The following is a 24,472-nucleotide window of genomic DNA, read 5'->3' on the forward strand; positions in this document are numbered from 1 at the left end:
TCATTTGGCTGACAACGACTATACTCAAGTCATGCAAACCAAATAGAAAGGGTACGCGAATATCTAATACAAAGTGTCCAAGTTGAAATAGTCATGCTTTGATTGATTCAGACGGTGCTTTTACAAGAAGGGTTCCATTAGTAGGTGCATCAAGAATGACGTAATCCTGAGTGCTTCTCGGAAATGAATGTGAAGCATCTAAACGTGAAGCGGACAAATTTTCCTTGAGCTAATCAGAAGTAAGTGGCACAAAGAAAAAACTGAGTTAATTTGAAAAAAAACAAAAAACAAACCACGTTTATCAAATTTTCTGAATGCAATAAAACAAAGTCAAACAAAATGGCGGCTGACGTCAAAACCCAATTATTCCGTAAATTATTTTTCATTATTATTAAATTTTGATATCAATATTATTTCTTTTGTGTGTTAATGTTTTTTCCAAGTTATATTGTTAAATTATTATTGTAATATAGCTATTAATTCAAATGTATTTTTTAAGTTTTTTCCTTATATTTAAAGTAATGTAGTTGGAAAACGGACAATTTTGGCTTTGATCACCGCTTGTGAGGATTTTTATCAAACAATCTAAATACCGTAAAATAATACGTGTTTCAAGTGCCACTATGGATCTGAATCATCTAGCACGTAGATTGATTCGACCCACACAAAGCAATGTGAGTGTGCGTGTGACGTCATAGCCGCCATGTTGAACGAAGGCTACACATTTTAATTTTCTCCTATATTATATTAATTTTTGTTATGTCCAACTTAGAAGCCGTGTATTTTACCTTTTATATGGTGGGCAGAATGCCTTCAATAGCTTGAATTTCAACAATTTTGTTTGCGTTTTTCAAATCATACAGTAAGAGTAGCCATGGGCGACCAAGTACGGCCCTTTCGGTCCAGAAGGCGCACGTATGACCTCGTAAAGACATTGTTGCTATGGTTACATGGCAAATACAACACCGTACAGCCAATCAAACACTAGTGCAGTTTTTTGGGGGTTTCAAAAAATTATGCAGTAACAGTAGCCATGGGCGACCAAGTACGGCTTTTTCGGGTCAGAAGGCGCACATACGACCTCGTAAAGACATTGTTGCTATGGTTACATAGCAAATAAAACACCGTACAGCCAATCAAAAACTAGGAGCACAGTTTTGGCGTGGCAGCGATGAAGAAATCACAAAAACTTTTTTTTCGATTGACGGTTGTAGGCTTGTAGGCAAATCAGGACAGGATAAGGACGAATATACGATTTTAGGATCCTCTAAGATTTGGACATTTTGTCAACTTTAATCAGCGATATAAGTTAACGTTCAGGGTTTTTCGTGAAGACAGATTCCTAAAGGAATACAAACCAGCAACAGATTCCTAAAGGAATATAAACCAACAAAGAATAAGCATATGTAAAAAATATTTAATCACTAAGTTTCTCGACGAAAAAAATATTCGATTTTTGTTTTGTTTTGCGTGTTTGAAATCGATAATACATTTAATGTATTCGACTTTTTAGCTAATTTATTCGAGTATTTAACCAGCTATTCAAACTTTCCTTTTGTGGTGGCTTATTGGAAGTGATTATTCATGACCACTCGACTGCAAAACGGAGTCAACAAAGTATAAGATAGAAATTGACGCTAGTGAACTTCCAGCCAAGGGATAGATATAAGTTTTACAAAATGTTTTTAAAAGAAATTGGTACGAAAGATTTCTGGATCTGCATGGCAGCTGAATTTCTTGCGACGTTCTTCTTCGTGTTCTTGACGACTGGTTCAGCGATAACCTGGGATCCTAGCCGTCCACCAACCATTGAACACATCTCGCTGTCATTTGGTCTTAGCATCTCTACCTTAGCCATGTCGATACTCCACATTAGTGGGGGTCTCATCAACCCTGCTGTTAGCGTCGCACAAGTCGTTACTCGAAAAATCTCTCCACTTCGTGGCTTTTCTATATAATAGTCCAGGTTGGAGGAGGTAAGGACATTATAATAACTGAAAAATTATTCTGTTTATTTTATTTTTGTAATCTAGTGTTATATCCAAACTCTTACTGCAGTTAGCGATCAACTAAAAACTTCCAAGTTTCCCTGTCGTTCTAATAACTTTGAAACTAGAAATTTTCTGTTGTCAAGCGCAACTTCTTAGGCGTAAATAATGTGCAATCAGAACTCATAACTCGAAATTTCATAAGCACACTCTTTTTCTATTTTGTTTACTCTTTACATCGGAGTGGTGTATATTTTGAGTTAATCGTCCATTCTTGAATGCAAAAGAGTCATTCTATACCAGAAAAACAAACAAACAAACAAACGAACACAAAATGATGTATTTTCCACATCAAAACGTAGTTATATTTGATGAGTAGCTGGAACCCTTGACTACGAATCTGAAAGCGGATATATATTATGTTGTATGCAAATGAGGTTAATTCTGATGTTGACCTCCGCTCATCGTCAAGAAATTATTACCGTACGAGTCTATTGTATCGAATGGCGGTACTACGACAATGTCTTTAGACAGACAAAAGATAACAATTCATTAACCTGTCAGTCTTGATAATCTAACTTGTTTAGTAAAGCGCTAATTATACCCTAAAGGTGGTAAAAAGTTCACGTACGTTTAGGAATTTTTTTTACTCATTTCTTTATTGGGAATATCCCAAAGAAGGCACAGTGGCTCACGAGTACACGATCCTCTCCAGTTGCGACCTCTCGGGATGTGAACCCGTAGCCTTCCTCAGTAGTCGGGACGCCCTAGTGGGTCTTGACAATACAGTAAAAATAAGTCTCAATGAGAACCTCTATTTTGACTATGTTCAGGTTGTATATGATCTCCTAACTGAATACTGATTAACGCTATTGTTCTTCCATTGATTTAGTAAATTAGTGCTCGACTTCTGTGTATGTATTATTCCGAAGGACCCTTAGAACAGGAATACACTTTTCACATAAGAATCTGTCTCATTTGTCAGACTGAAGTGGTTCTTGTAAATTCGATGCTAATATAAATAATTGACCAAATAACAGCATGGTATTTTTTAATCCAGTGGTCCAATGCGGGTTTTTATGATAATATCGATAACTTATTGGTACCATCAATCATGGAGCGCCTCCGCCTCCTTCAACCTGGGTTGCAGAGGCTCTCTTCCAGTGCTTCTCGAGATAGTAGGTTTTCTTATATTCTCCTACGCAACGCAGCCTCTATTAGTGTCGTCACGCCACGCTCACTCCCCAAAGTAGCTACTTAGGGGAGTAAGCGTTGCGTGACGAAACTTATAGCGGCTGCGTAGGAGACTAGTATGGCAAGCCATACCATTCAAAAGTGATTGAGTTTGCAACTGCCTGTTGAGAAATCGACTGATGATTGAGAATGACGGATTGCTAGGATTAAGAAAGAAGACTGATGATTGAGAATCACGATTGATGATTGAGAGTCACGATTGAGGAACGAGAATCACGACCGAGGAACGAGAATTACGACTGAGGAACGAGAATCACGTGATCTTACCTTGGAGATCTGGGTACGATAATTTTTCCCGCCAAAAGGCTAGTTTACTCTGCGCATGCGCCATATGGAAATAGCCTTCCAAGACTTAAATGGCTGCTGATAATGGTAAGAAGATTGTGGAGGAAATTTTAGGAAAAGCTTCAGAACTTTCTTCCTTACTTGGAGGAAACCAAAGTTCAAGTACTAGTACTACACAGCAGAGTACACCTAGAGAACCTCCAAGATTTCAGAGACGGTTATTTAGTGGAAACTCGTCACGTCAATCAGGTCGAGGAAAGTTTTACAGAGGGCCCGCTAAAAAGGCAATATCAGGACCATTTATGAGAGATATTATTCTCCTTCCATGTCCAGATGTGTCTAGCGTACCAAGGCAAAGTAAGAGAGTATGGCTAATGGAAAACGGCTATGTTATTTCAGCATTCAAACTGATGAAAGAATGGGCAGAATGTGAAGTTGAAATGAATTTGAGGGAGGCATTCGACAGCAAGCTTCCAAGAGATGTAGACATCCAAATATATATGCCTGTTCACAGTTCATTAGTAAAGCCACCAGTTGCAGCAGGGCAGACTTTGAACGGCATAATGGTTCATAAGATCTTCAAAGAAAAGCCTATTTACATTTTGCCAAATGAGGTATTGTGTGATGAAAGTCCATTTGTTGGTGAATCTTTAAAGAAGGTCCTTAAGGTAAGATAAACTTTATTTTTTCAATCTATGCACCCCCCCCCCCTCCCCCCTCCACGACCTTGAAACACGATCATCTAATGGACACTTGTTGTTCATGTTGATATATTTAATAGATAGACATAGATGATCTTGGTGATGATGATGAGGAAGAGTTACAGCAAATGATTGAGTTTGCTGATAGCGTAAGTGTTCAACAGTCTATAACTGAGGCAGCCCAAAGTACCAATGGTCTATCTGCACCTCAACCCACTGTGCTAACATCTTCTATAAGTACATCTTCTATCAGTGTAGTGGACCCACCATCCTCTAGCAGCAGAAGCAGTGAACAGCCCAATGAAAGCACAAGTAACCAATTTATGAATTGTTAGATCCATTTCGTTTTATTATTTTATTCCTATGGCCCTCTGTACCCTAATTTTGTCATTCTCTTTTCGTTTTACAGAGGCCAACATTAGCAATCCCCACATGAACTGCTCGGCTACACCCAGAGTGATTTGTGAGAAATGTAGCTGTACATTCCCTTTGGGGGAACAATGCATACGTTGCATACAGAATGAGGAGTTTGAAATGTCATTGGCTAAAGATGCATCCCCACCCTCAGTTCCAGAAGAAGAAGTCTATGCTGAGCCTGATGTTGCACAATTGAGGAATTTTCGCCTTGCTCACCTAATGGGTGTTGAGAATACTTCAGCTGTCCAGGAGCATACAAATCACCCTGGATATGAAATCCTGAGTGATCCACCAGAAGTGCAGGAACCAGCACCACAGGTCCTGAAAATTCATCGTATCAGTATAAAAGCAGATCTTATCAAGGAATTTAAAGATCCAGGCATTTTGCATAGAGAGATAGAATTTAAAATTATTAATGAAAGGGGTGATCTTGAAGCAGGGATTGGTGTTGGTATTGCTCGTGAAGTTTACACACTATTCTGGAATGAATTTTCCATTAGTATGACAATAGGTGAACGGGAAAGGGTACCATTCATCAGGCATGACCACTTCATTGAAGAATGGGAGGCAATAGGTCGCATTTTAGTGAAAGGGTATAACTCTGTGTCCTATTTTCCTACATTCTTTTCCAAAGCATTTATTTGCTTTTGCCTATTTGGCACAGAGGTTACTGATGATTTATTTATTGGTTCCTTCAAGCGTTATTTATCACAACTAGAAGAGGATCTGGTTGAAAGTGTCCTCAGGAATAATGACCTCCCTGGTGAAGAGGAAGAATTTCAAGATTTCCTAGAAAGGTTTAATTGCAGGTCCCACGTCAAAAAAGAAAATGTCATCAGAGTTATCCTTGAAATCGCAAGGCAGGAGCTTGTCCAAAAGCCCCACCTTATGGTTGCAGCATGGCAGCCAATTCTGCAGCAAGGATTGAAGCCATACAAGCAGTTTCAATCAATAGCAGCAGTTTTAGAACTTTATGAAGCACTTAATCCTACACCCAAAAAAGTCCTTGACAGCCTGTCATGCAACCCAACCACTGATGCAGAGAGAGATGTTTTCAAGTTCTTACTTCGTTTTATTAGAGGTCTCGACACTACTAAGTTGGTACAGTTCCTGAGATTCACCACAGCAATGGATGTAATGGGGGGACACAAGCTACAGGTAGCATTTGTTAAGACAGAGGGTTTTAGTTCCAGACCAGTGGCACATACATGCACTCCATTACTAGAGCTTCCATCAACATACAATAATTTTGTGGAACTCAGAGAGGAATTTACTAACATCCTCAACCGAAACAACTGGGAGATAGACATTATGTAGACTGCCATTAGCTTTAAACAATAATTAGTTTTCAAAGTATTATTACTGCTTTTTGTTTCTAAAAACCTTGATGTTTTCATCTCCCTCAGGAAACTCTTTTCATAGACCATTTCAGGGTGAGCACTACTCAGTGTAATGTTGTTGCTTCTATATATATATATATATTTTAAAGTAAGCTTTAGTAATATAGGAAATTACCACTTTATTATCAAAGAATCAATAAGAAATACCATTTTAATGTCCTCAAAGTGGCCTATTAAACATCATCATGTTCTTTTTCACTATAGTTTCTTAATAACAAAGGTGGTATTTCCTTTTTAGAGACTGTATATTTTTTTCTCAGGAAGGCGATATTTGGATTTTCAGCAGAAAAAAGCTGACCACCCCCTCTTCATTGTCAACTTTTTACTTGTTTTGATGCTTTTCATTTTGTAAGTACTGTGTGACATGAATTTTTGTGTACCCTGCTGTATTTAATTTTTTGCTGACTCCATCAAATCCTGCCCTTCTAAAGTAAAAAAATAAACAGTTTGATACCAAATCCTTTAGCACAAAATGTTGGGTTCCTTTCAGTTGGCCATGCGACTCCATTAATTATGTTGCATTTAAAATTAATTGACTGTTGAGAAGTTATAGAAGTTATGTTGACAGTTTATACCTGTTAATAACAAGTAATAATAGTTATAGCTTTTTTTAAGGGATATGTTTAGAATAAGGCAAACCCTTGTCAGTGTTGTTCACTGCATGTCATTTCTAATGCCTTTTATAGGTTTGTTCAATAGTGGAAAGGGTACCTGCTGTAGTTCAATATAAAAGTATGTGTAAAGGGTTGACATTTTAGTAAAAAGAACAGACACTAAGAATCATTGGTAACATGCACAGTATGTGAAGCAATATTACAACACTGCTTGTACTATACTTTTAGCATATATATCCATTGTTGCTTTCAATTTTGAAACAAATTATATCAGTATGACTTTTTGTTCCAGTTTAGCAAACCTATGAACAAATATAAACTTCATAGGTAAAATAGTATGTGAAAGCAGAGCAGAATTTTAACACTGCTTATACCTAGATGATTGGACTACAGGTAATGTTCTTTCACTTGTTAAAAATTGTTTGACATGTTAAATAAAACAAAGTGATGTCAGTATATAACATTGTCTTTCATTAATTAATTTGATATTGTTTTGAGAAAATCACAAACTTTGACAAACATGTCTATTCCTGAATTACCATCATCCATCAAAGGGTCTGGAACAAGGTTTTGCAATAAGGTCATTTCTTGAACTGTGAGGTGCATTTCATTGTCAGGAACTACAACACTGTCATCAAGGTTCATCCCAGATAACCCTGAATCAAAATCAATTCCATACAACTCAGGTGTACATTCCTGTAAACATTCAGGGTTATTCATCATACCTGTCTGCCACAAGGCCATTGGCGAGTGGAAGTTTTCAGTGCGTAATCCATGGTAGTTTTACTGACCCACAAATTGGTGCAGTGAGCGCTGTATTCTATGAAGATAGATGTAATGCAGGGCAAAAAGATCTTGCTCACTGTTGGAATCCAGCAGGTTCAGCTCTTCGAGGAAGCAAAACAGGTCTTTGTAATACCTTATGACCACTCTGTTCATTTCTCTCCAAAGTCTTTCTATCCGAACATTATGCACACTCCTGCCTGCAATGAAACTTCCTCTGTTTTCACCCCTGTTATGAACCATGTATCGTGCAACATCCACATTCTCCCCTCCATGATCCCCTCTAACTCGAAGAGGCAGTCCAAAATCTCTTACACCCTGAATAAAGAAATCAAGTACTGTGGATGCCAAATTATTGGTAGCACATTTTAGATAAATAACTGTCCTACTGTATCCATCTATACAACCATGGATAACAAATCTCCAAGCAATGATCTTATGATTACCATCAATGTGCCACAAGTGATTAGGGGCCTCAACATTGTAACGGCGCCTTTGGATTACAGTGCTTCTTCTCAGTGCTCTACTAATAGGATCAGCCTGTCGCAATATAGCTCTTATTCTGCATCTTTGAACAAAAACACCTTTAGATCGTAGAGCGCCACTAATATACGATTCTCCTGCATAAGGGGTCTGCCGAAGTATGTCTGTTACTGTTGACATCAACTCTTCGTTAGAAATATCTGCATAGCTTTCTTGCAATCCATAACATTGTCTTCGACGATAAAGAGTGCTCTCGCTTATACCAAGGCAAACAGATATTTCTTTCCAGTTCATTCCAGTTTCTCTAAAGTTTTCAATCATCTCCTTACTGATGTCGTACATAGGTCTTCCGCCACTACTGCTCAATGTATTGGGCACCACAGATTTTACCTTTCTTTCACAATGCTGCCTCTGTTCTTTTTCCTTGTCTTTTTCTTTTATGAGCTCCTCAAGCACCCCAAGAAGGTTTTGAAATAACATAAAAAGGTCGTTTTCTTGGTCCACATTGTTTTCGCGTAAAGTAACAAAAATGGCCGAGACGATCTGGAAATGCCCCTCTAAATTATGCTCTATGTATTCAATTGGGATGCTGCCTCGGTTACTAAGACATTCCTGGACCTTTTCAATGCAGCGAATCAAAGAATAAAAGAATTCCTCTAATTCTTCTTGGACACCAGCATTAGACGCCATGTTTGTTGTTTTGGTCTTTTCCTTTTGGCGGGAAAAATTCTCGTACCCAGATCTCCAAGGTAAGATCACGTGATTCTCGTTCCTCAGTCGTAATTCTCGTTCCTCAGTCGTAATTCTCGTTCCTCAGTCGTAATTCTCGTTCCTCGGTCGTGATTCTCGTTCCTCAATCGTGACTCTCAATCATCAATCGTGATTCTCAATCATCAGTCTTCTTTCTTAATCCTAGCAATCCGTCATTCTCAATCATCAGTCGATTTCCCAACAGGCAGTTGCAAACTCAATCACTTTTGAATGGTATGGCTTGCCATAGACTAGTTTTTAAAGGAAAACATGATCAACATAGTTGAAATCGGTGTTTATTCATCGTCAATAAATATATTACCGTTGCTATGCTTGAAATATGTACACTGTCGGCTACCGAATCCTGTGAGGGTTGACTATTGTATACTATCATTCTAGGTATAGCAGGATCAGCTATGCTCTATGGCCTTACACCGTCAAGTAAGCGAGGAACTCTAGGAGCTACAGTCCCATCAGTAGGTGTCTCTACAGGTCAGGCTGTTGGGATCGAATTCGTGTTAACATTCTTGTTGGTGTTGACGGTGTTTGCCTGTACTGATCCCAGACGTCAACATTATGGCTACGAGGTCCCTTTGGCTATTGGATTTTGTGTGACTGTCTGTCATCTGGTTGGGGTGAGTAAAGTAGATGAGTAAAGTCCCATCCTTCATTTTGCAGTCGCTTGAAGTATCATCTGCACTTGCGCGCTGTTGCTATGATTATGCTTGAGACACAAATGTAAGCCAGACTTATGGAAGGCATCATGGCCTAACTGTTTTATCTTTTAGATTCGTTTTACTGGTTGTGGAATCAATCCGGCACGATCCATGGGTCCCGCTGTCATCATGAATATCTGGACTGATCACTGGGTAAGTTGGATACAGCACTAATGCTTACTGATGTTCGCTAATGCAGGAGTTACTCTAGAATTGGAGTATCCGTCTACTTTGTTTGGTGTATGAGCCAGTACAACAATAGGCCTCTTTACCTCCGGCGTAATGTTTTGCCCATTTCTGACCACGTGTCATTCCCAAGAGTATCATTACTTTGTTTAACTATTGCACATGAGAAGACACATGAATATGGATACAACTCAAACGAAGAATCTTGTTCTCAAGAGAATGACACGTGGTCTAAAGTGGGAGAACATTACGGTCATGTTAAAGAGGTTTATTGCTAGCCAGGAGCCCATTGCTAGGAATTTTTATTTTCTCACAATCGCGACCTGCCAGTCTTAGGCCCCGTTTACACGAAGTCGGATATTTTTGAAAACGCTGGCTATGCGTTTCCGTTTAAACACTCGAAGCCGGATATAAACGCTGACGTCACTAAACAAGGGAGATCGCAGGCTCAGGAACTATGCGCATGCTCATTTAGCTCCTATGAGCGTTTTCGAGTCGATGGAGCGTTTTCGTGTAAACGGTCAAAAACGATGCGAAAACGATGAGCGTTTACACGAAGCCGCATGTAAACGCACATTTTTTTACCCGGATAAACAAATATCCGGCTTCGTGTAAATGGGGCCTTAGTCTGTCATCTTAAACTGAAATACCACAGTTTTTAGAATGTACGGGTAGCTCGGATACTTTTGAAATAGAAAACAAAAGCAGAAATTATAATGACAAAACAAGCAACTCCCTGATTAGAGACTAAGTCCGCAAACCCTGGAAATTATGATATTTTTTACGGTAGTGAATAACTCTACACCTGGTGGGGTAAAGAGAGGAACAAACCCAGTTAACATGGCTTTGTATATGACGTCATAGCAGCCATCTTGTTGACGTCATAGCCGCCATATTGGTTGAGGTTATCAAAGCATTTTCGTTTCTTTTAGTTCGTCAACCAGCATGGCAGAAGGTTTCTTGTTATTCTTGTTGTTCTTGGAAATGATTTCAATCTAAGAAACAAAATTCAAGTTAAAATCTTCAAACTTTCTCGAGAAATATATAACTGAATATCATTCTTAAGGCCGGTTTAGACGGTACGACTTTCGCCTACGACTATCGTATACAACACGTTCACGTCTGTCGTAGGCGAGTTGTAGGCTTGATTTACACGCTACGACTCGAGTCGTAGGATGGCGCGAGCGTGGTGTATACGAAAGTTGTAGGCGAACATCGTACCGTCAAAGCCGGCCTTTAGAAAGGTTTTGTTTAATGTCAAAACACTCCTACTGAACAAGATAATTTTTTTCTCTTTTTTCCCCCAGATTTACTGGGCTGGACCGATTGGTGGAGGGACCGTTGCTGGAGTACTTTATCAGTTGGTATTCCGTGCCCGAGAAGAACAGGGATCAATTACTACACCTGCTGACATTGTTTTAAGTAACATTACTCCTACAAACCATCTGAATTGAATTTTTTAAAGACGATAGGCCTAGACCATATCCGAATAAGCTTTATTTATCAAAGCGTAGGATGTGAATAGGATAGGTTTCAATTTATTTTAATTTATTGTGTTAGCAAAAGTCAAAACTTTATCTCTGTCATACCAAAAATAGACCCCTTGCATGTGACGTCAAAGCAGCTCGATCGGGGTTACAAAAGAAAAGAATTTCTGATTTTCTTCCGTTCTCGGTAATTAAACTCGTCCTTGAGCCTGAATAGGCTATTGACCCATAGGCCATGAGGGCGAGAGAACTAATTGTTTTAAGTGAAATCCAACTAGTTGGTCAAATATATATATAGATAAGAGAATATGAATGAAGAGAAGAAACGCCCGCGCCCCATCATGAGCCTAACCCTAACCTCTTTGAGGCTATTTTTAGATTCTTTGAAGCTATTTTTAGAAACTTTCATTTTGAAATATAGATGCAAATAATTTTGAATTAAAGTTAAATTTAATGTTTTAGTTTTCAAACCCGGCGCTTTTTTGTCTAGTACGATATGACTTATAGGTCTTATATCTGTCTTATAGCCTAGTAACCTAGTAGTAGCTCATCCAATCAGAACGCAGCATTGATAATAGATCATTGTTGGATTTTTAGTTGGATTTGACTAATACTTATTGTATGATTGACGTGGTTTTCCTTGTCATACGTAGGTTATTATCTATACCATATTTTCCGGCGGCTTTAGATGAAGCCCACTTTCCCCGAGAGTTAAACCTAGAAATTTTGTGCCATCGCAGTAAACAGGATTTTATTAGCATTCTCTCCTGGGGATTAAGAAACCATAATCGGATTAAATATTGACATCCTGTGGAACTATTTTAGTGTTCGCGAATACCTTTTCGATCTTAATCTAATCCCTTTTAAATCGACCACTAGAAGAAATTCCTAGATTTTTGAAATCAACAAATATCCGCCAAGCGTTGACAAATGTATATCGGTTATAAATGAGGAGAAAGATCGATTTCGACTAGTTTTCTAGAGGCCTTGACAGAGGTGGCAAGACTCGCGAAGGACCGGCATTGTGGGAAATGGGATAAATTATTTTATGAACACAATATTATCTAGTTTTGGAGTTGGCTTGAAAATTTATTTATTTTATGATTTTTTCGATTTGTGAATGCCAAATTAATGTACATATTTTTCGTTTTTAAACATTACCGCAGTTAACCGCAGTTTTCATTGACTGTTGGCTTATACATATAATAGTTTTTAGAAAAATGATTAGTGTTATGAGACTTATGAACTACAGACTTGAATGTTAAATGCTTTGTCGTTTATCTCTTGCGCTATTAGGATTCACTCAAATAGCAAAAAATCTTTAATCTTTCGGGCTGACCATAGTAAAAAAAGAACGCTATTTGCCAGTCAGCGGTAGGAAGTCGTGAGTTAGATTGACGGAAGCCAAAACCCGTGTTTTGGGCTGGCGCCAGGTGGTGGCGCCAAATTTATCGAGGTCGCGTAAGGGACGGACCATTAGGTTATTGATGAGGGTTTGCTGGAATTTTTGTGGCACGATATTTTTTTCTGGCATCATGACTTTGCAGGATATTTTTTAAAATGTGACAACCAAAATGTAATATAAGGAATTTATTGAATATTCAACGGCCAAAATAATATTACCGATCATGAACGTCAATAGACCTAATCGGCCAACGTGTTGCTATAAACATTTCCACCCAATTCAAACCTTCTGGGAGTAACTTTTCATTGTTCGTTATATTTTGGTTTCACAGTTGAATTCATAGAGACAAACGCTTCTATTCCCAGAAGGTTTGAATTGGGTGGCAACGTACATAGCAACACGTTAGCCGATTAGGTCTGTTTTATTAAATTCCATACACGAACATGCAATGGAACTGTTCCATACATGCGTAAGCTCAAAGCTTGTCACTCTTGACAGCTCAAAATGCAATCCAATCTTAACGCTTTTCATCACTATTAGACTTTCATTTGTAATTTGTATATAACAATTCAAAATACATATTAAATTATTAATATTGGCTGTGCTATGTTAAATTTCTTTTCCTTGAAAACCAATAGTTAAAATTTATTCTACTAGAGCTCAAAAGACTGTTAGTAACAATTCTATAAGTGTTTTGAATTGATATAGAGGCAGCTGGAGACAAAGTATGCTTGAGGCGATGAAAGGGAAACCTGCAGGCCAAACACAATATTCATTTTTTATTTATTTTATTGCACATTAGCTGCTGGTATTTTATATTGCACAGTTTTTAAATAAGTGCTCTATGATATAACTATAAAATTCAAAATGTATTTATAGCTGTTTTATAGTATAATTTATAATATATAGATTTTCTTTTATTATTCATGCATTTAATATGATTATTTATATATGTATCCATATATGTTGTACATAAAATTAATATTTAGATACATGCATTGATTGTTTTTATCATACTCACCAATATTTCTTTCATCTTCACTGCTGAATCCAATAAAATAATCTAATACTTTACATTCATATTTTGTGTGGACGCCAGAAACAATATATATTCCTGAGAATGACATTTATTTCTGCGCCAGCATAAAATTTGGTCTGCGGATTTATGTATAGTACCCAGTCCCCCTATAAAACTTGAACAAGGTACAAAAAATCTTCACTAGAGTAGTGGTTGGATAATCGTTTCAAAACGAAAGGTGTAAAATTTAATTTTGCAGAATCCATTTGTGTTTCCAAACCATCAAACGGCTTTTCACATCACTGACCTCTGTGTTTGCTCAATATTTGTTTTCGGTTACGAGAGGTTGCACGATATTTTTTTGGAGGTTGAAGTGCTTGCTCGATATTTTTTTAAGATTTTCGCAACCCCCCCCCCCCCCCCCCCATCAATAATCTAATGGTCCGTTCCTAATTATCAAAGGTGCTGTAACCGTGACTCTAGCCTGCGTCTTATTTACGAAGAAAATTCCGGATGTGACGCAGGCTACCGTGGCCCTTGCCTAATAAAAGAAATATTCAAAAAATTTTGTCAACGTGAGCTCTCAGTACGATGAAATCGGGACCTAAAATCAATCACCTCAAACCCCCGCGAGAAAAAATTTTTGTCTGAAAGCATTTTTTTGGCGAAACATTTAGGATGATGTTAAGCAGTTTGGATCCGCTTTGGTTGTCGTCGCTTCCTTGACCCCGCCAAATTATATACACTGATTAATATTCAGATTCAAACTATTATTCAAAACGTCCAGAAAACTGCATATGATTTGCACGGTATTCTGTAGTTGCTCCGCATTCAGCATTTTAAGAAGTCATGTCACACCGACCAATCAGTGCGCGAGTTATTTCGAGCATATTTAATAGACTCCCATAGTAATTTCCACCTGAATTGTAAAATATTTTGAAGTCCAAGCAAAGAAGTTATCAAAAAAATCACAAGATACCAAAGAGTGGATTGTTCGCTCTTCATGATAAGAGAATCGAAACCATTTATTTCGTCGAGCATGTGCAGTAAAAATAATGGTTTGTTAGATTTATTTCCGGTGAGCGCATGGGCGTGTACGTTTGCGTGTGCACGTCTGACAACACGAACGGCACGTGGACTAAATCGAATTACATAACTTCGCGTTTCTTTCTTACTGCGCATGATCGACGATTTTTTTTTTCGTCGAGCATGCGCAGTAAGAGATAACAAAAATTATTCAATTTAAGTTCACGCGTCGTACGTTAAGTTTTTAAAACACTTGCGTCTGTGATCCATTAAAGTACAATTATTACTAGTTGAAAAAAAAGGCCATTTCCAGCGGTACGATTGAAGTCCTTTCTCCAAATATGTTGAAAGAAACAATAACCAAAGATTTTTGGATCTGCATGGCAGCTGAATTTCTTGCGACGTTCTTCTTCGTGTTCTTGACGACTGGTTCAGCGATAACCTGGGATCCTAGCCGTCCACCAACCACTGAACACATCTCGCTGTCATTTGGTCTTAGCATCTCTACCTTAGCCATGTCGATACTCCACATTAGTGGGGGTCTCATCAACCCTGCTGTTAGCGCAGCACAGACTGTGACCGGAAAGATCTCTCCAGTCCGAGGTGCTTTCTACATAATCGTCCAAGTCATAGGAGGTAAGAGACGTAAAACGCCGATCAACCCAACCACATATACCAGTACTTGATCCTTTGGTAATTTCATTTTATATCAGGTATACTCTAACTTTATAAGTGCTTTGACCTCCAAATCTACTTTTAAACTGAGTTAGCGCAATGCTAGCTCATTTTGATTTTGCTTATGCATTTATAAATAGCAGGTTATCTATGTCTGTAAGTTTGGAAAACCTTAACCTTAGCACCGATGAGATATTAGGACAAAGTTAGTTAAGAAACAGACTGCATGCTGTTTTCATCTACGTGATCACCAAGTATGCGCAAAATGCCATTAATAACCTCAAGGGGGACATTACAGATTAAGTGACGAAGTCAATTAGTTAATGATAACAATAATAATAATTTTATAATTTCTATAGCGAGATTTTCCATGGTAAAATGATCAAATGCGCTAGTGCTTCGACTGGGCGCATTGTAAGAAGTATGTTTATAAAAAATCGCGCGAAATGAAGAGTTCATTCCTTGGCACTGCTTTAATAAACTGTTACATTGCCAAGTTTGCAAACGTCAGTGCGACCACAAACACATCAAGAAGAAAGAAAAAAAAAGTCATTTGGCGATCAAACTTTTGTTTTGGCTTAAGTGCGACCCGGGCCTTAATAAAAAGTGAAAAAATAGATATTTACAATTATGATAACTCTATTGATATATATATATATGGTATGTAAACGAACTGTACATTGTATAAAAATATGGAATCTGAGAAACTAGATTATAAAACAAACTATCTAAAAAGTAATAAAATAACAATACATGGCTATTGGTAACACTTAATGATAAGCTAATTTGAAATAATGTCTTAAGTTTCGATTTAAAAATATTAAGAGACGGTGCTTATGTAATATCTAATGGTAATGCATTCCAAAGCCTTGGTGCGGCAACAGTAATAGAACAGTCCCCAAGGGTAGCATATGACTTAAAATTAGGTATGTTTAAAAAGTGTTTATCATATGATCTAAGGCTATATTGCGAACTGTTTGCCTGATGTCTGCCTACAAGGGCACTAATGTATGGTGGGGCTAGTCCATTAATGGCTTTATACGCGAAAAGTAATATTTTAAGATCAATACGTAAGTTAACTGGTAACCAGTGAAGCTTCATAGTAATGGTGTAATATGACAGAATTTACACTCTCTAAAAACGAGTCGCGCAGCGGCATTTAGGACTCTTTGTAATTTATCTATTTGACAGTTGGGTTTCAAAAGAAGGCTATTGCAATTAGTTCTTTACATTTCGCTCCATTAGAAGCATCTTAAAAAGTTAACTGACCTTATTAACTTGATTATTGTAATATTATTGATAGAACAATCACCGACAATCTTCACGTAAGCACACCCTGAAATATCAGGAACAGATCAGGAACATTATTTGAAGTGACTGTTTTTACGCTTCAATGGCAGCCCGAGCTTTCTTTTGATGTTCACTTGCGTGATTCCATTACTAGAGTGCAAACAATTAATCCGTGAAACACTTTTTACTAAATAGTACAAAATAGTGCTAATAAAACAATAGAATAATTGGAATTTGCATGAAATTGTGCTATTTAGTATTACTAAAGTTTTACTGTTATATTGTTTGCACTCTAATGTATGAAATACTAGCTTTACATTAGTATGAATGATTAATTCGAGAAGAATTCAAAACATTTTAACGGAAGGCTAATATAACACGTATAGCACGTAATAAGATCGAGAGTGGGCTTTTTGCCAAGATAATATTGCCTGCAGCAAATAAGTCGCGTCTTATCTCATTATCTTAATGTTGAAAGCATTGACTCGAGAGAGTGATCGATACAGACGAACAGTTCGGCCAAGGTTACATACTGATGACAGTAGTTCTGCCGAGTGTAATTCTTTTTTTCTCACGTGTTTTGCTAGGCTCTGCGAACAACAACATCGTTGGATGACGCAGGATGGACAATTGACCCTTTCAAAAGTTGCCTTGGATGCGAGGCTAACGTAAAAAAAAGTGGAAATACAAAAGAAATGCCATAAATTCCATCAAGGAAAAGTGTGATTTCCGTTTGTATTTTCATGTCAGCGTCGCACTCAAGACAATTTTAAGAAGGGTCTGATTCCCCCTAAAGAGACTGCATCAGTTGACAAAGTTAATGTGCAAGTTTTTTGTGTGGAGATGAAGATAGTTAATAAAGCCCTGCAGCACCCCTTGTGGTAATTTATGCTTGCAGCATTGCCGACAAGTCTGAGATAATGTTGTTTAAGCCGTGACGACGTGATCACAGCACATGGCGAATAATTACTGAAACTCGTCACGTGTAGTCAAGCGAGCAGAATATGAGCTATAATGGGAATTTGCAAAAAAAAAAAAATAATAATAAATAAAAAATTAGCGATCGAAAACAAATAAAAACACATAATATTTGAAAAGAACACACAGAAATTACAAAAACTGCAAACTTTGAAGTCGGGTTTAGATAGCAAAGCGCGTCAAGTTATAGGCGACCAAAGTTGGCATATTAAATGTGCCTGAATGTAATTAAGGCGAAGTTAAAACCGAGTCAGTGCCTGTTGCTCAGCGGTTTCCCCATATACGCTTGGGGTGGCCCTCCGCTTTCAGAGGCGTGCTTGCAGCGTTTTGCAGTTTGGCAAGTTTACCCCAACTTATCTGACGATGAGTTTTAAACGGAGAATGTACGGGTGGCCAAGCTAGCCTGGCGCTTTGGGTAGGGGAGGAGGAAGGGGAGGAGGAAGGGGAAGAGAAGTCTGTTACCCAAATGATCGCAAGGAGGGGATGCCAAGATTTCGTCCTCGTTTGCTAAGATGTCTGATTTTTCTCCAATTTATAAAATACCTTCCTGCCAAGGATTTTCATTAAATCTTAAAAATTAGCATAGATTATGAAATTTGCTTGTCATTAACATCTGATTAAAAAAAGTGATTAAACTATAGTGACCTTCACAATAAAATGGGATAAACGACAACAAAGACTTAGATCCAATTTATCAAACCAACTTATATGGGGCGCCGATCCAGTCAATATTCTCATCATTTATTTCATGGCTTATTGTATTTTTATTGTGGTCTTTGAATTTGCTTTTATGGTGATTATATTTAATTTTTGGTAGGACTGAATTTGCTTTTGAAGCACCCGAATTTACTTTTATGGTCATTTGTTTAATCTTTGGCAATCGAATTAATATATTCTAATGCAGGATTTTTTAAATTCTGATCTGAATTTATTTATGGTCTTTGGATTTTTAACATGCTAATTATGATGCATTGCGAGTTTCGATTTGACCGAGTGAGAGACTGGTTGTCAAAACAAGATGGCGGAGCAAAAGGAAAACCCATTTTCTTTAGCATGTCGACGTGCAGCAAAAGCTTTAAAAGCTTTCGAAAATATTTCGAACGCGGATGTACAACATCTTGCTGCAGGTGAACAATCCACATTCGTTCCTCTCTCTCTTCGGATCGTCCGACTCTGTACTCATTCACCGCCTTTCCAAGTTAATCATCTTGTTTTAACAACCAGTCTCTCACTCGGTCAAATCGAAACTCGCAATGCATCATAATTAGCATGTTAAAAATCCAAAGACCATAAATAAATTCAGATCAGAATAAAAAAAATCCTGCATTAGAATATATTAATTCGATTGCCAAAGATTAAACAAATGACCATAAAAGTTAATTCGGGTGCTTCAAAAGCAAATTCAGTCCCAAAAATGAACTCAATTTTGGCGTACACCTAGGCAGGACTGTTGTTATTACCTAGATGTCACTAGCGTGTTGTAGCATTCCATAGAATGATAAGAAATCTCACTTGCTGTACGTGATTGGTTCAATAAATGACGGACCCTAAATGACGTACACCAAGGCAGGACTGTTGCTAATGGTCGTTTGCATTTACTCCGACGTTACTATCGTGTTATAGCATTCCATAGAAAGAGAAGAGATCTCTATGGAAGTCGTTAATTTCGTGCCCTAAAAGATACCTACCTTAAATCATCGCTTTCGAGGATAATCGTAATCTTTATCTTGGGCGTTGTGTTCAGTCCCATTTTAGACCACCTGCCATTCTCTCGAGAATAAGACTTCTTCGTTACAGTTGTTTCCATATTCATGTGTCTTCTCATGCGCAATCGCTATACAAAGAAATAATACTCTAGGGAATGACACGTGGTGTGAAAAAAAGGCATGGGAAAACATTGCGTCTAAACTATACATGTCTATTTTTTAATTTACTTCAAATTTTTTTCTGACCAGTTTGTCTCTATTAACTGATCATTCTAGGTATAGCAGGATCAGCTATGCTCTATGGCCTTACACCGCCAAGTAAGCGAGGAACTCTAGGAGCTACAGTCCCATCACCAGGTGTCTCTACAATTCAGGCTGTTGGGATCGAATTCGTGTTAACATTCTTGTTGGTGTTGACGGTGTTTGCCTGTACTGATCCCAAACGTCAACATTATGGCTATGAGGTCCCTTTGGCTATTGGATTTTGTGTGACTGTCTGTCATTTGGTTGGGGTGAGTAAAGTAGGTTTGAATTACAGTGATTGAAACTGGTGCTCAGCAGATCGTGCTCATTTTATAGAATCAAGTCGAGATCGAGGATACTTGCATTGTTGTTGATTCCACGAGTAGTTTGTCAGGTCTCTCCCTTGATTCCACGAGTAGTTTGTCAGGTCTCTCCCTTGATTCCACGAGTAGTTTGTCAGGTCTCTCCCTTGATTCCACGAGTAGTTTGTCAGGTCTCTCCCTTGATTCCACGAGTAGTTTGTTAGGTCTCTCCCTTGATTCCACGAGTAGTTTGTCAGGTCTCTCCCTTGATTCCACGAGTAGTTTGTTAGGTCTCTCCCTTGATTCCACGAGTAGTTTGTTAGGTCTCTCCCTTGATTCCATGAGTAGTTTGTTAGGTCTCTCCCTTGATTCCACGAGTAGTTTGTAAGGTCTCTCCCTTGATTCCACGAGTAGTTTGTCAGGTCTCTCCCTTGATTCCACGAGTAGTTTGTTAGATCTTTCCCTGTTTATAATAGTTATTATACTATGTGAAGCATTTATTGTTTTATCTTTTAGATTGGTTTTACTGGTTGTGGAATCAATCCGGCACGATCCATGGGTCCCGCTGTCATCATGAATATCTGGACTGATCACTGGGTAAGTCTTGGGGTAATCCATTTATTAATCAAATTCACTTAATCATTGAATTCTCAACACCCCACTACTACCCCTACTGGACCACACCCAACCAACCTTTATAATTTCGAGAATTTATATGTAGGATTATGATTTGTTAGAGACACCCCCAACCACAAAAAAGTGATTGCATTGTCGTCTTTGGGCAACGTCTTTACTATAAATTTAATAATAATATCAACTTGGGATTAGGCTGTAATAAAATACCGAGGGGATATGGCGTTTTTAATATTTCATAAGTAGTTTTTCTTATTGGTTAAAGCCATCAGCCGTCGAGCAACATTAGGCAGATTAAGATTTCCCGTTTTTCCTTCCCGCAAACGACAAACGTGACCACGCTTTCATCGTTTCCCTACATTTCATTTTACCTTTTGCAAACCTTCTTGACAAAGGCAAGTATTCTTTTGTTTATCTACTACTCGGAGATTTTTGCGATTCCTTTTCACTAATTTTAAAGAATTTTTTAATGATCAACTGACATTTTAATGGACAACTGACATTTGTCGTAAACGAGAATCTTAAACTACTCTCTATTATCGGCCTAACCGCAGGGTCGTAATTGATTCCCTGGGTCAGAGATCTAGCGAGGAAGGGAATGATGGGGGGAAGGTACTTCACTTACATTGTCTCTTTCGCCACACCAGTTTTTAGACCTAATACTGATCTAGTTTTTCACAATACTCCATTTTACAGTTCCAATTCAGTGACTACGAATAATAGATAGTTCCAGGCCGAGGCTGCAGTTTCCGCGCATAGCAAAACTATACTTTTTATCGTGCGCGGGAGCTGCAGCCTCAGCTTGGAACTATTGTTCGTGGTTACTGAATGGAACTGTAAAATGGAGTATTGTCAGTTTCACCACACAAGCTTTGCCACTCTCTTCACTGCTACGCGCTGATTGAGACAACAGGGACTGAATAAGGCAATACACTGCCGCCAATCAGAGAATATAAAGGTACCGACCAATTTATTTGATTGATGGAAGTGTATTGCCCAATTTTCCTTTCGCGATTGTTATCTCCATCAGCGCGTAGCAATGAAACGAGTAGTAAAGACCTAATATCTAGAATATTTGACTAGGTGTACTGGATTGGACCATTAGGAGGAGGTATGATAGCAGGAGTACTTTACCAGCTGGTATTCCGTGCCCGAGAAGAACAAGTACCTATCACTGAACCTGGTGGCATTGTTTTAAACAGCTTGGAGTCACGCTAGAGCTCTGGTTTGCTGTGCCAAATATATGTACTAGATTTGTACTACTTTGTACTAGATCACGGTACGCGCGCTTTTCGCGCGTGCTTTATAGACCCTTGCACTGAGTCCATAAGAGGAATAGACCATTTTCGACCGCTGTGTTTCTTGATTACAGACTCATTTACTCAGGTTTAGCCTCGAATCTGTGTCTAAATATTGACAAATACCAACGGTAAAGTAAGAATGCACAATTCAACAATACGAACACTTTGAAACTTGACGGACCTTGACTGGAACACGTTAATATTCTTCACAAAATCGAGGCTAAGCCTGAGTAAATGAGTCTGTAATCAAGAAACACAGCGGTAATTTGGAACTCGAAAAGGGCCTATTGTTCTGGAGGACAAAACAATGGATCTTTTTGAAGGCTTTTATTTTGTCCCCCAGAACAATTCCTCTAGGAAATCAATGCAAGGGGTCTATTTAGCAAATAGATCAGTCTTAGCTATGTTCTGTTCTCTGATAGGACACGACTGGAGCTGTAGGACCCGAAAAAAGTTATAGAAATCACGAGTCGTTGGCGATTTTTGCGAGAAAAATTTTAGATTTTAGAAAATTAGATTTTTACGAGAAAAATAGCGTAAACTTGTAAAAGCTGTTTTATCTTTTTTAAATATCGTAAGTTTTTTAGCAAGAGTTCTGGGTGTCCTTTCCTATTCAAGGCTCTAGATATTGGTAGGAGGGAAAACGAGTAGCTTTAGGTACGAGTCAGCTGTGAGCTGGCTTTATTTTTAATAGTGTTTTCATGAGAAAGACAGCATCACCTGTTGTACCACAGGTAGCCCAAGCAATGCATTTGTGGTGTGTATGGTGTGCAAATGTATGGGACGAAAATATGTATGTTTGAAATATGTACTTTTAAAAAAGGTAAACAGACCTTGCTCCTGTGTTGTTGTTAATGGTATTTAACGTCATTCTGAGTGTTTTTTAGCTGTTTTAGAGCAGTTAAAAAACTTAAGCTTAGGCTACCAATAAATAAACTCACAAGTCTCATTCATGTCAGTGACATCCTTTGTTCCCTTGCACGCAAAGGTGGCCGCCTTATGATGTATATATGATTTATGCTCAAGTGTTGAGTACAGTATACTTATAACTTCAAAAACCCTCAGGTTAAACTCATTTATATTTTGAAATTGGTTTGTCGCTCCAGGTGGAGTGACTACATTGAACTCTCACGATACCGACTGATAAAACTTGATGATAATCGACTCACATACGCACAATCGTACACGTACACTACTTTCCCTACCGCAATTCCCTGACAATTTTCACGTATGGAGAATAACAATAACAGTAACCAAAGAAGCCTGAGAGAAAAACTTTTAGACAGGCATTTATGGATGTGTTTCACGGCCGAGTTCTTTGGCACTTGTGTTTTTGTGTTCACGGTTTGCGGAGCGACATTTACTAGTACAAGGTCTCCCAACCCAGTCTACGTCTTTCAAATTGCATTGACTGTTGGGCTTAGTGTTGCGACCCTTACTTCATCTCTTGGACATATCTCTGGAGGACAATTCAACCCTGTTGTTACTATTGGATTAATGGTATCAAGAAGGATTCGTCTTCTCAACGGACTGGTGATTATCGGTGCACAGTTCTTAGGAGGTAGGTGTCTAACCATTCTAAAACTTAGAAAAATTTAGCATAATACTCTGCCAAGGTGCGCTTTAAAAGGATTGATTTTTCCCCCATGCTTTTCATACTGTTAGTTATTTAAAAAAGGCTAGAGGGCTGCAGCTGTTTATAGTCTTCGAAATCAAATGGTGAACAGGCAGATAAATAAACTCAATCAGTGTCGTGTTTAGGAGAAAGGTCTAATTTATGAGAAAATAGGCTCCGACAAAGAGGAAAACCCCCTAACTTTACTCCAGAAGTTTTTATCTCGAAGACTGTTTGTCTCGCAGATTGAAAAACAAGAATTTCTCATTTTTTATATTTTTGGAGCATGTCATTCCGATTTCTTAAAAGGCATATGTTGAGAAAATAAAGTATTTTCTTCGATATTTTATCTCTTTCTTTTCTAGCATTCTCCAAGTCATGTATCTCCCTCTCATGTGTTTCGCTTGAGTTGAGATTTAGCGTTTCACACAAACAGTATATATTTACTAGAGAGGTTTAATATACAATGTCTGTTGCATTTAAAGGTCTGGAAAGAAAAAGCGTTGAATCCCAATAACTTTAAGAAAATACACAACACATTTAGGTTTTGCAAACCTGTTTTCATTACATCCTATTTGTCATTGGTGCAAGACAGAATGAAAGATTCTAATTTCATTTACTCAGTTATCTCTGTATATTAAAAACGTGGGTTCATATATTCAAGGAAGGTTTGACTGTTCTTTCCATCGTCCTTTCCTGCTGGGTGTCGGTAATTGTAATCTGCCACGTTAGTTGCTAAGGAGTTTAGTAAGCTGTCGTCGACAGAGATGAGGTATTATCAATTATCTTTCGTTCTTTATTGCTCATTTGCGCAAAAAGTATATATATTTCATCGTCAGCGTCAAAAAAATAATTTGGTATAAATAGTTTAAATAAATCTAACAACGAGAAAAAAAAAAAAAAAAAAAAAAAAAAAAAAAAAAAAAAAAGAAAGAAAGAAAAAAAGAGGAACATTGAGAAAGGAACAAAGTATGATTTAGTGTCAGTAGCATTGTTAGTTATGATTTTCAATTTTCGCCACGTCCCTCCCACGAAAATATTTCAAATAACGTGATAACTCCAAAGCCACTTCATTCAAACCTTAATAGTGACTTTTTAAGATCGAGAGAAAAATCGAGAATGAAAAGAGATCGACACTAAAATATTGCACTTATTGAAAAACGCTATCCTTAATGCTTGTCATTTTGACCTCATAATTACAAGAAATATTTGAAGT

The 24,472-nt window shown here is 37.9% G+C and overlaps 2 protein-coding genes, 1 long non-coding RNA gene and 1 pseudogene across 5 annotated transcripts; 3 read left to right on the forward strand and 1 right to left on the reverse strand.

Moving 5' to 3' along the window:
• The first annotated feature begins 1,506 nt into the window (after positions 1 to 1,506).
• LOC116287867 (aquaporin AQPAe.a-like) lies at positions 1,507 to 11,534 on the forward strand (annotated as a pseudogene). The gene is made up of 4 exons (XR_016118995.1): positions 1,507 to 1,976; positions 9,075 to 9,310; positions 9,464 to 9,544; positions 10,885 to 11,534. The product of XR_016118995.1 is annotated as an aquaporin AQPAe.a-like (transcript).
• Positions 3,577 to 5,962, forward strand: LOC148914186 (uncharacterized). 2 transcript variants are annotated; one of them, XM_089025608.1, is made up of 3 exons: positions 3,577 to 4,141; positions 4,309 to 4,540; positions 4,638 to 5,962. In XM_089025608.1, the coding sequence occupies exons 1-3, from the start codon at positions 3,599 to 3,601 to the stop codon at positions 5,960 to 5,962; spliced, it is 2,100 nt and encodes a 699-aa protein (XP_088881734.1). In that variant the 5' UTR covers positions 3,577 to 3,598. The 2 variants fall into 2 exon arrangements, with proteins under 2 accessions (XP_088881734.1, XP_088881733.1); XM_089025607.1 differs by having other exon boundaries at positions 3,579 to 4,195.
• LOC116287869 (uncharacterized) lies at positions 8,956 to 16,790 on the reverse strand. Its single transcript, XR_004196121.2, has 2 exons — positions 16,458 to 16,790; positions 8,956 to 10,572 (listed from the first exon to the last, which is right to left on the reverse strand). It is a non-coding gene; the product is annotated as an uncharacterized LOC116287869 (long non-coding RNA).
• LOC116289291 (aquaporin-4-like) lies at positions 14,740 to 22,594 on the forward strand. The gene is made up of 4 exons (XM_089025610.1): positions 14,740 to 15,149; positions 19,439 to 19,674; positions 20,224 to 20,304; positions 21,424 to 22,594. The coding sequence occupies exons 1-4, from the start codon at positions 14,855 to 14,857 to the stop codon at positions 21,556 to 21,558; spliced, it is 747 nt and encodes a 248-aa protein (XP_088881736.1). The 5' UTR covers positions 14,740 to 14,854; the 3' UTR covers positions 21,559 to 22,594.
• The last annotated feature ends 1,878 nt before the right edge of the window (positions 22,595 to 24,472 follow it).

Source organism: Actinia tenebrosa, unplaced genomic scaffold, assembly GCF_029948245.1.
Source record: "Actinia tenebrosa isolate PJP-AT-01 unplaced genomic scaffold, QUT_ActTen_1.0 PGA_scaffold0__85_contigs__length_37466705, whole genome shotgun sequence".
Lineage (NCBI taxonomy): Eukaryota > Metazoa > Cnidaria > Anthozoa > Actiniaria > Actiniidae > Actinia > Actinia tenebrosa.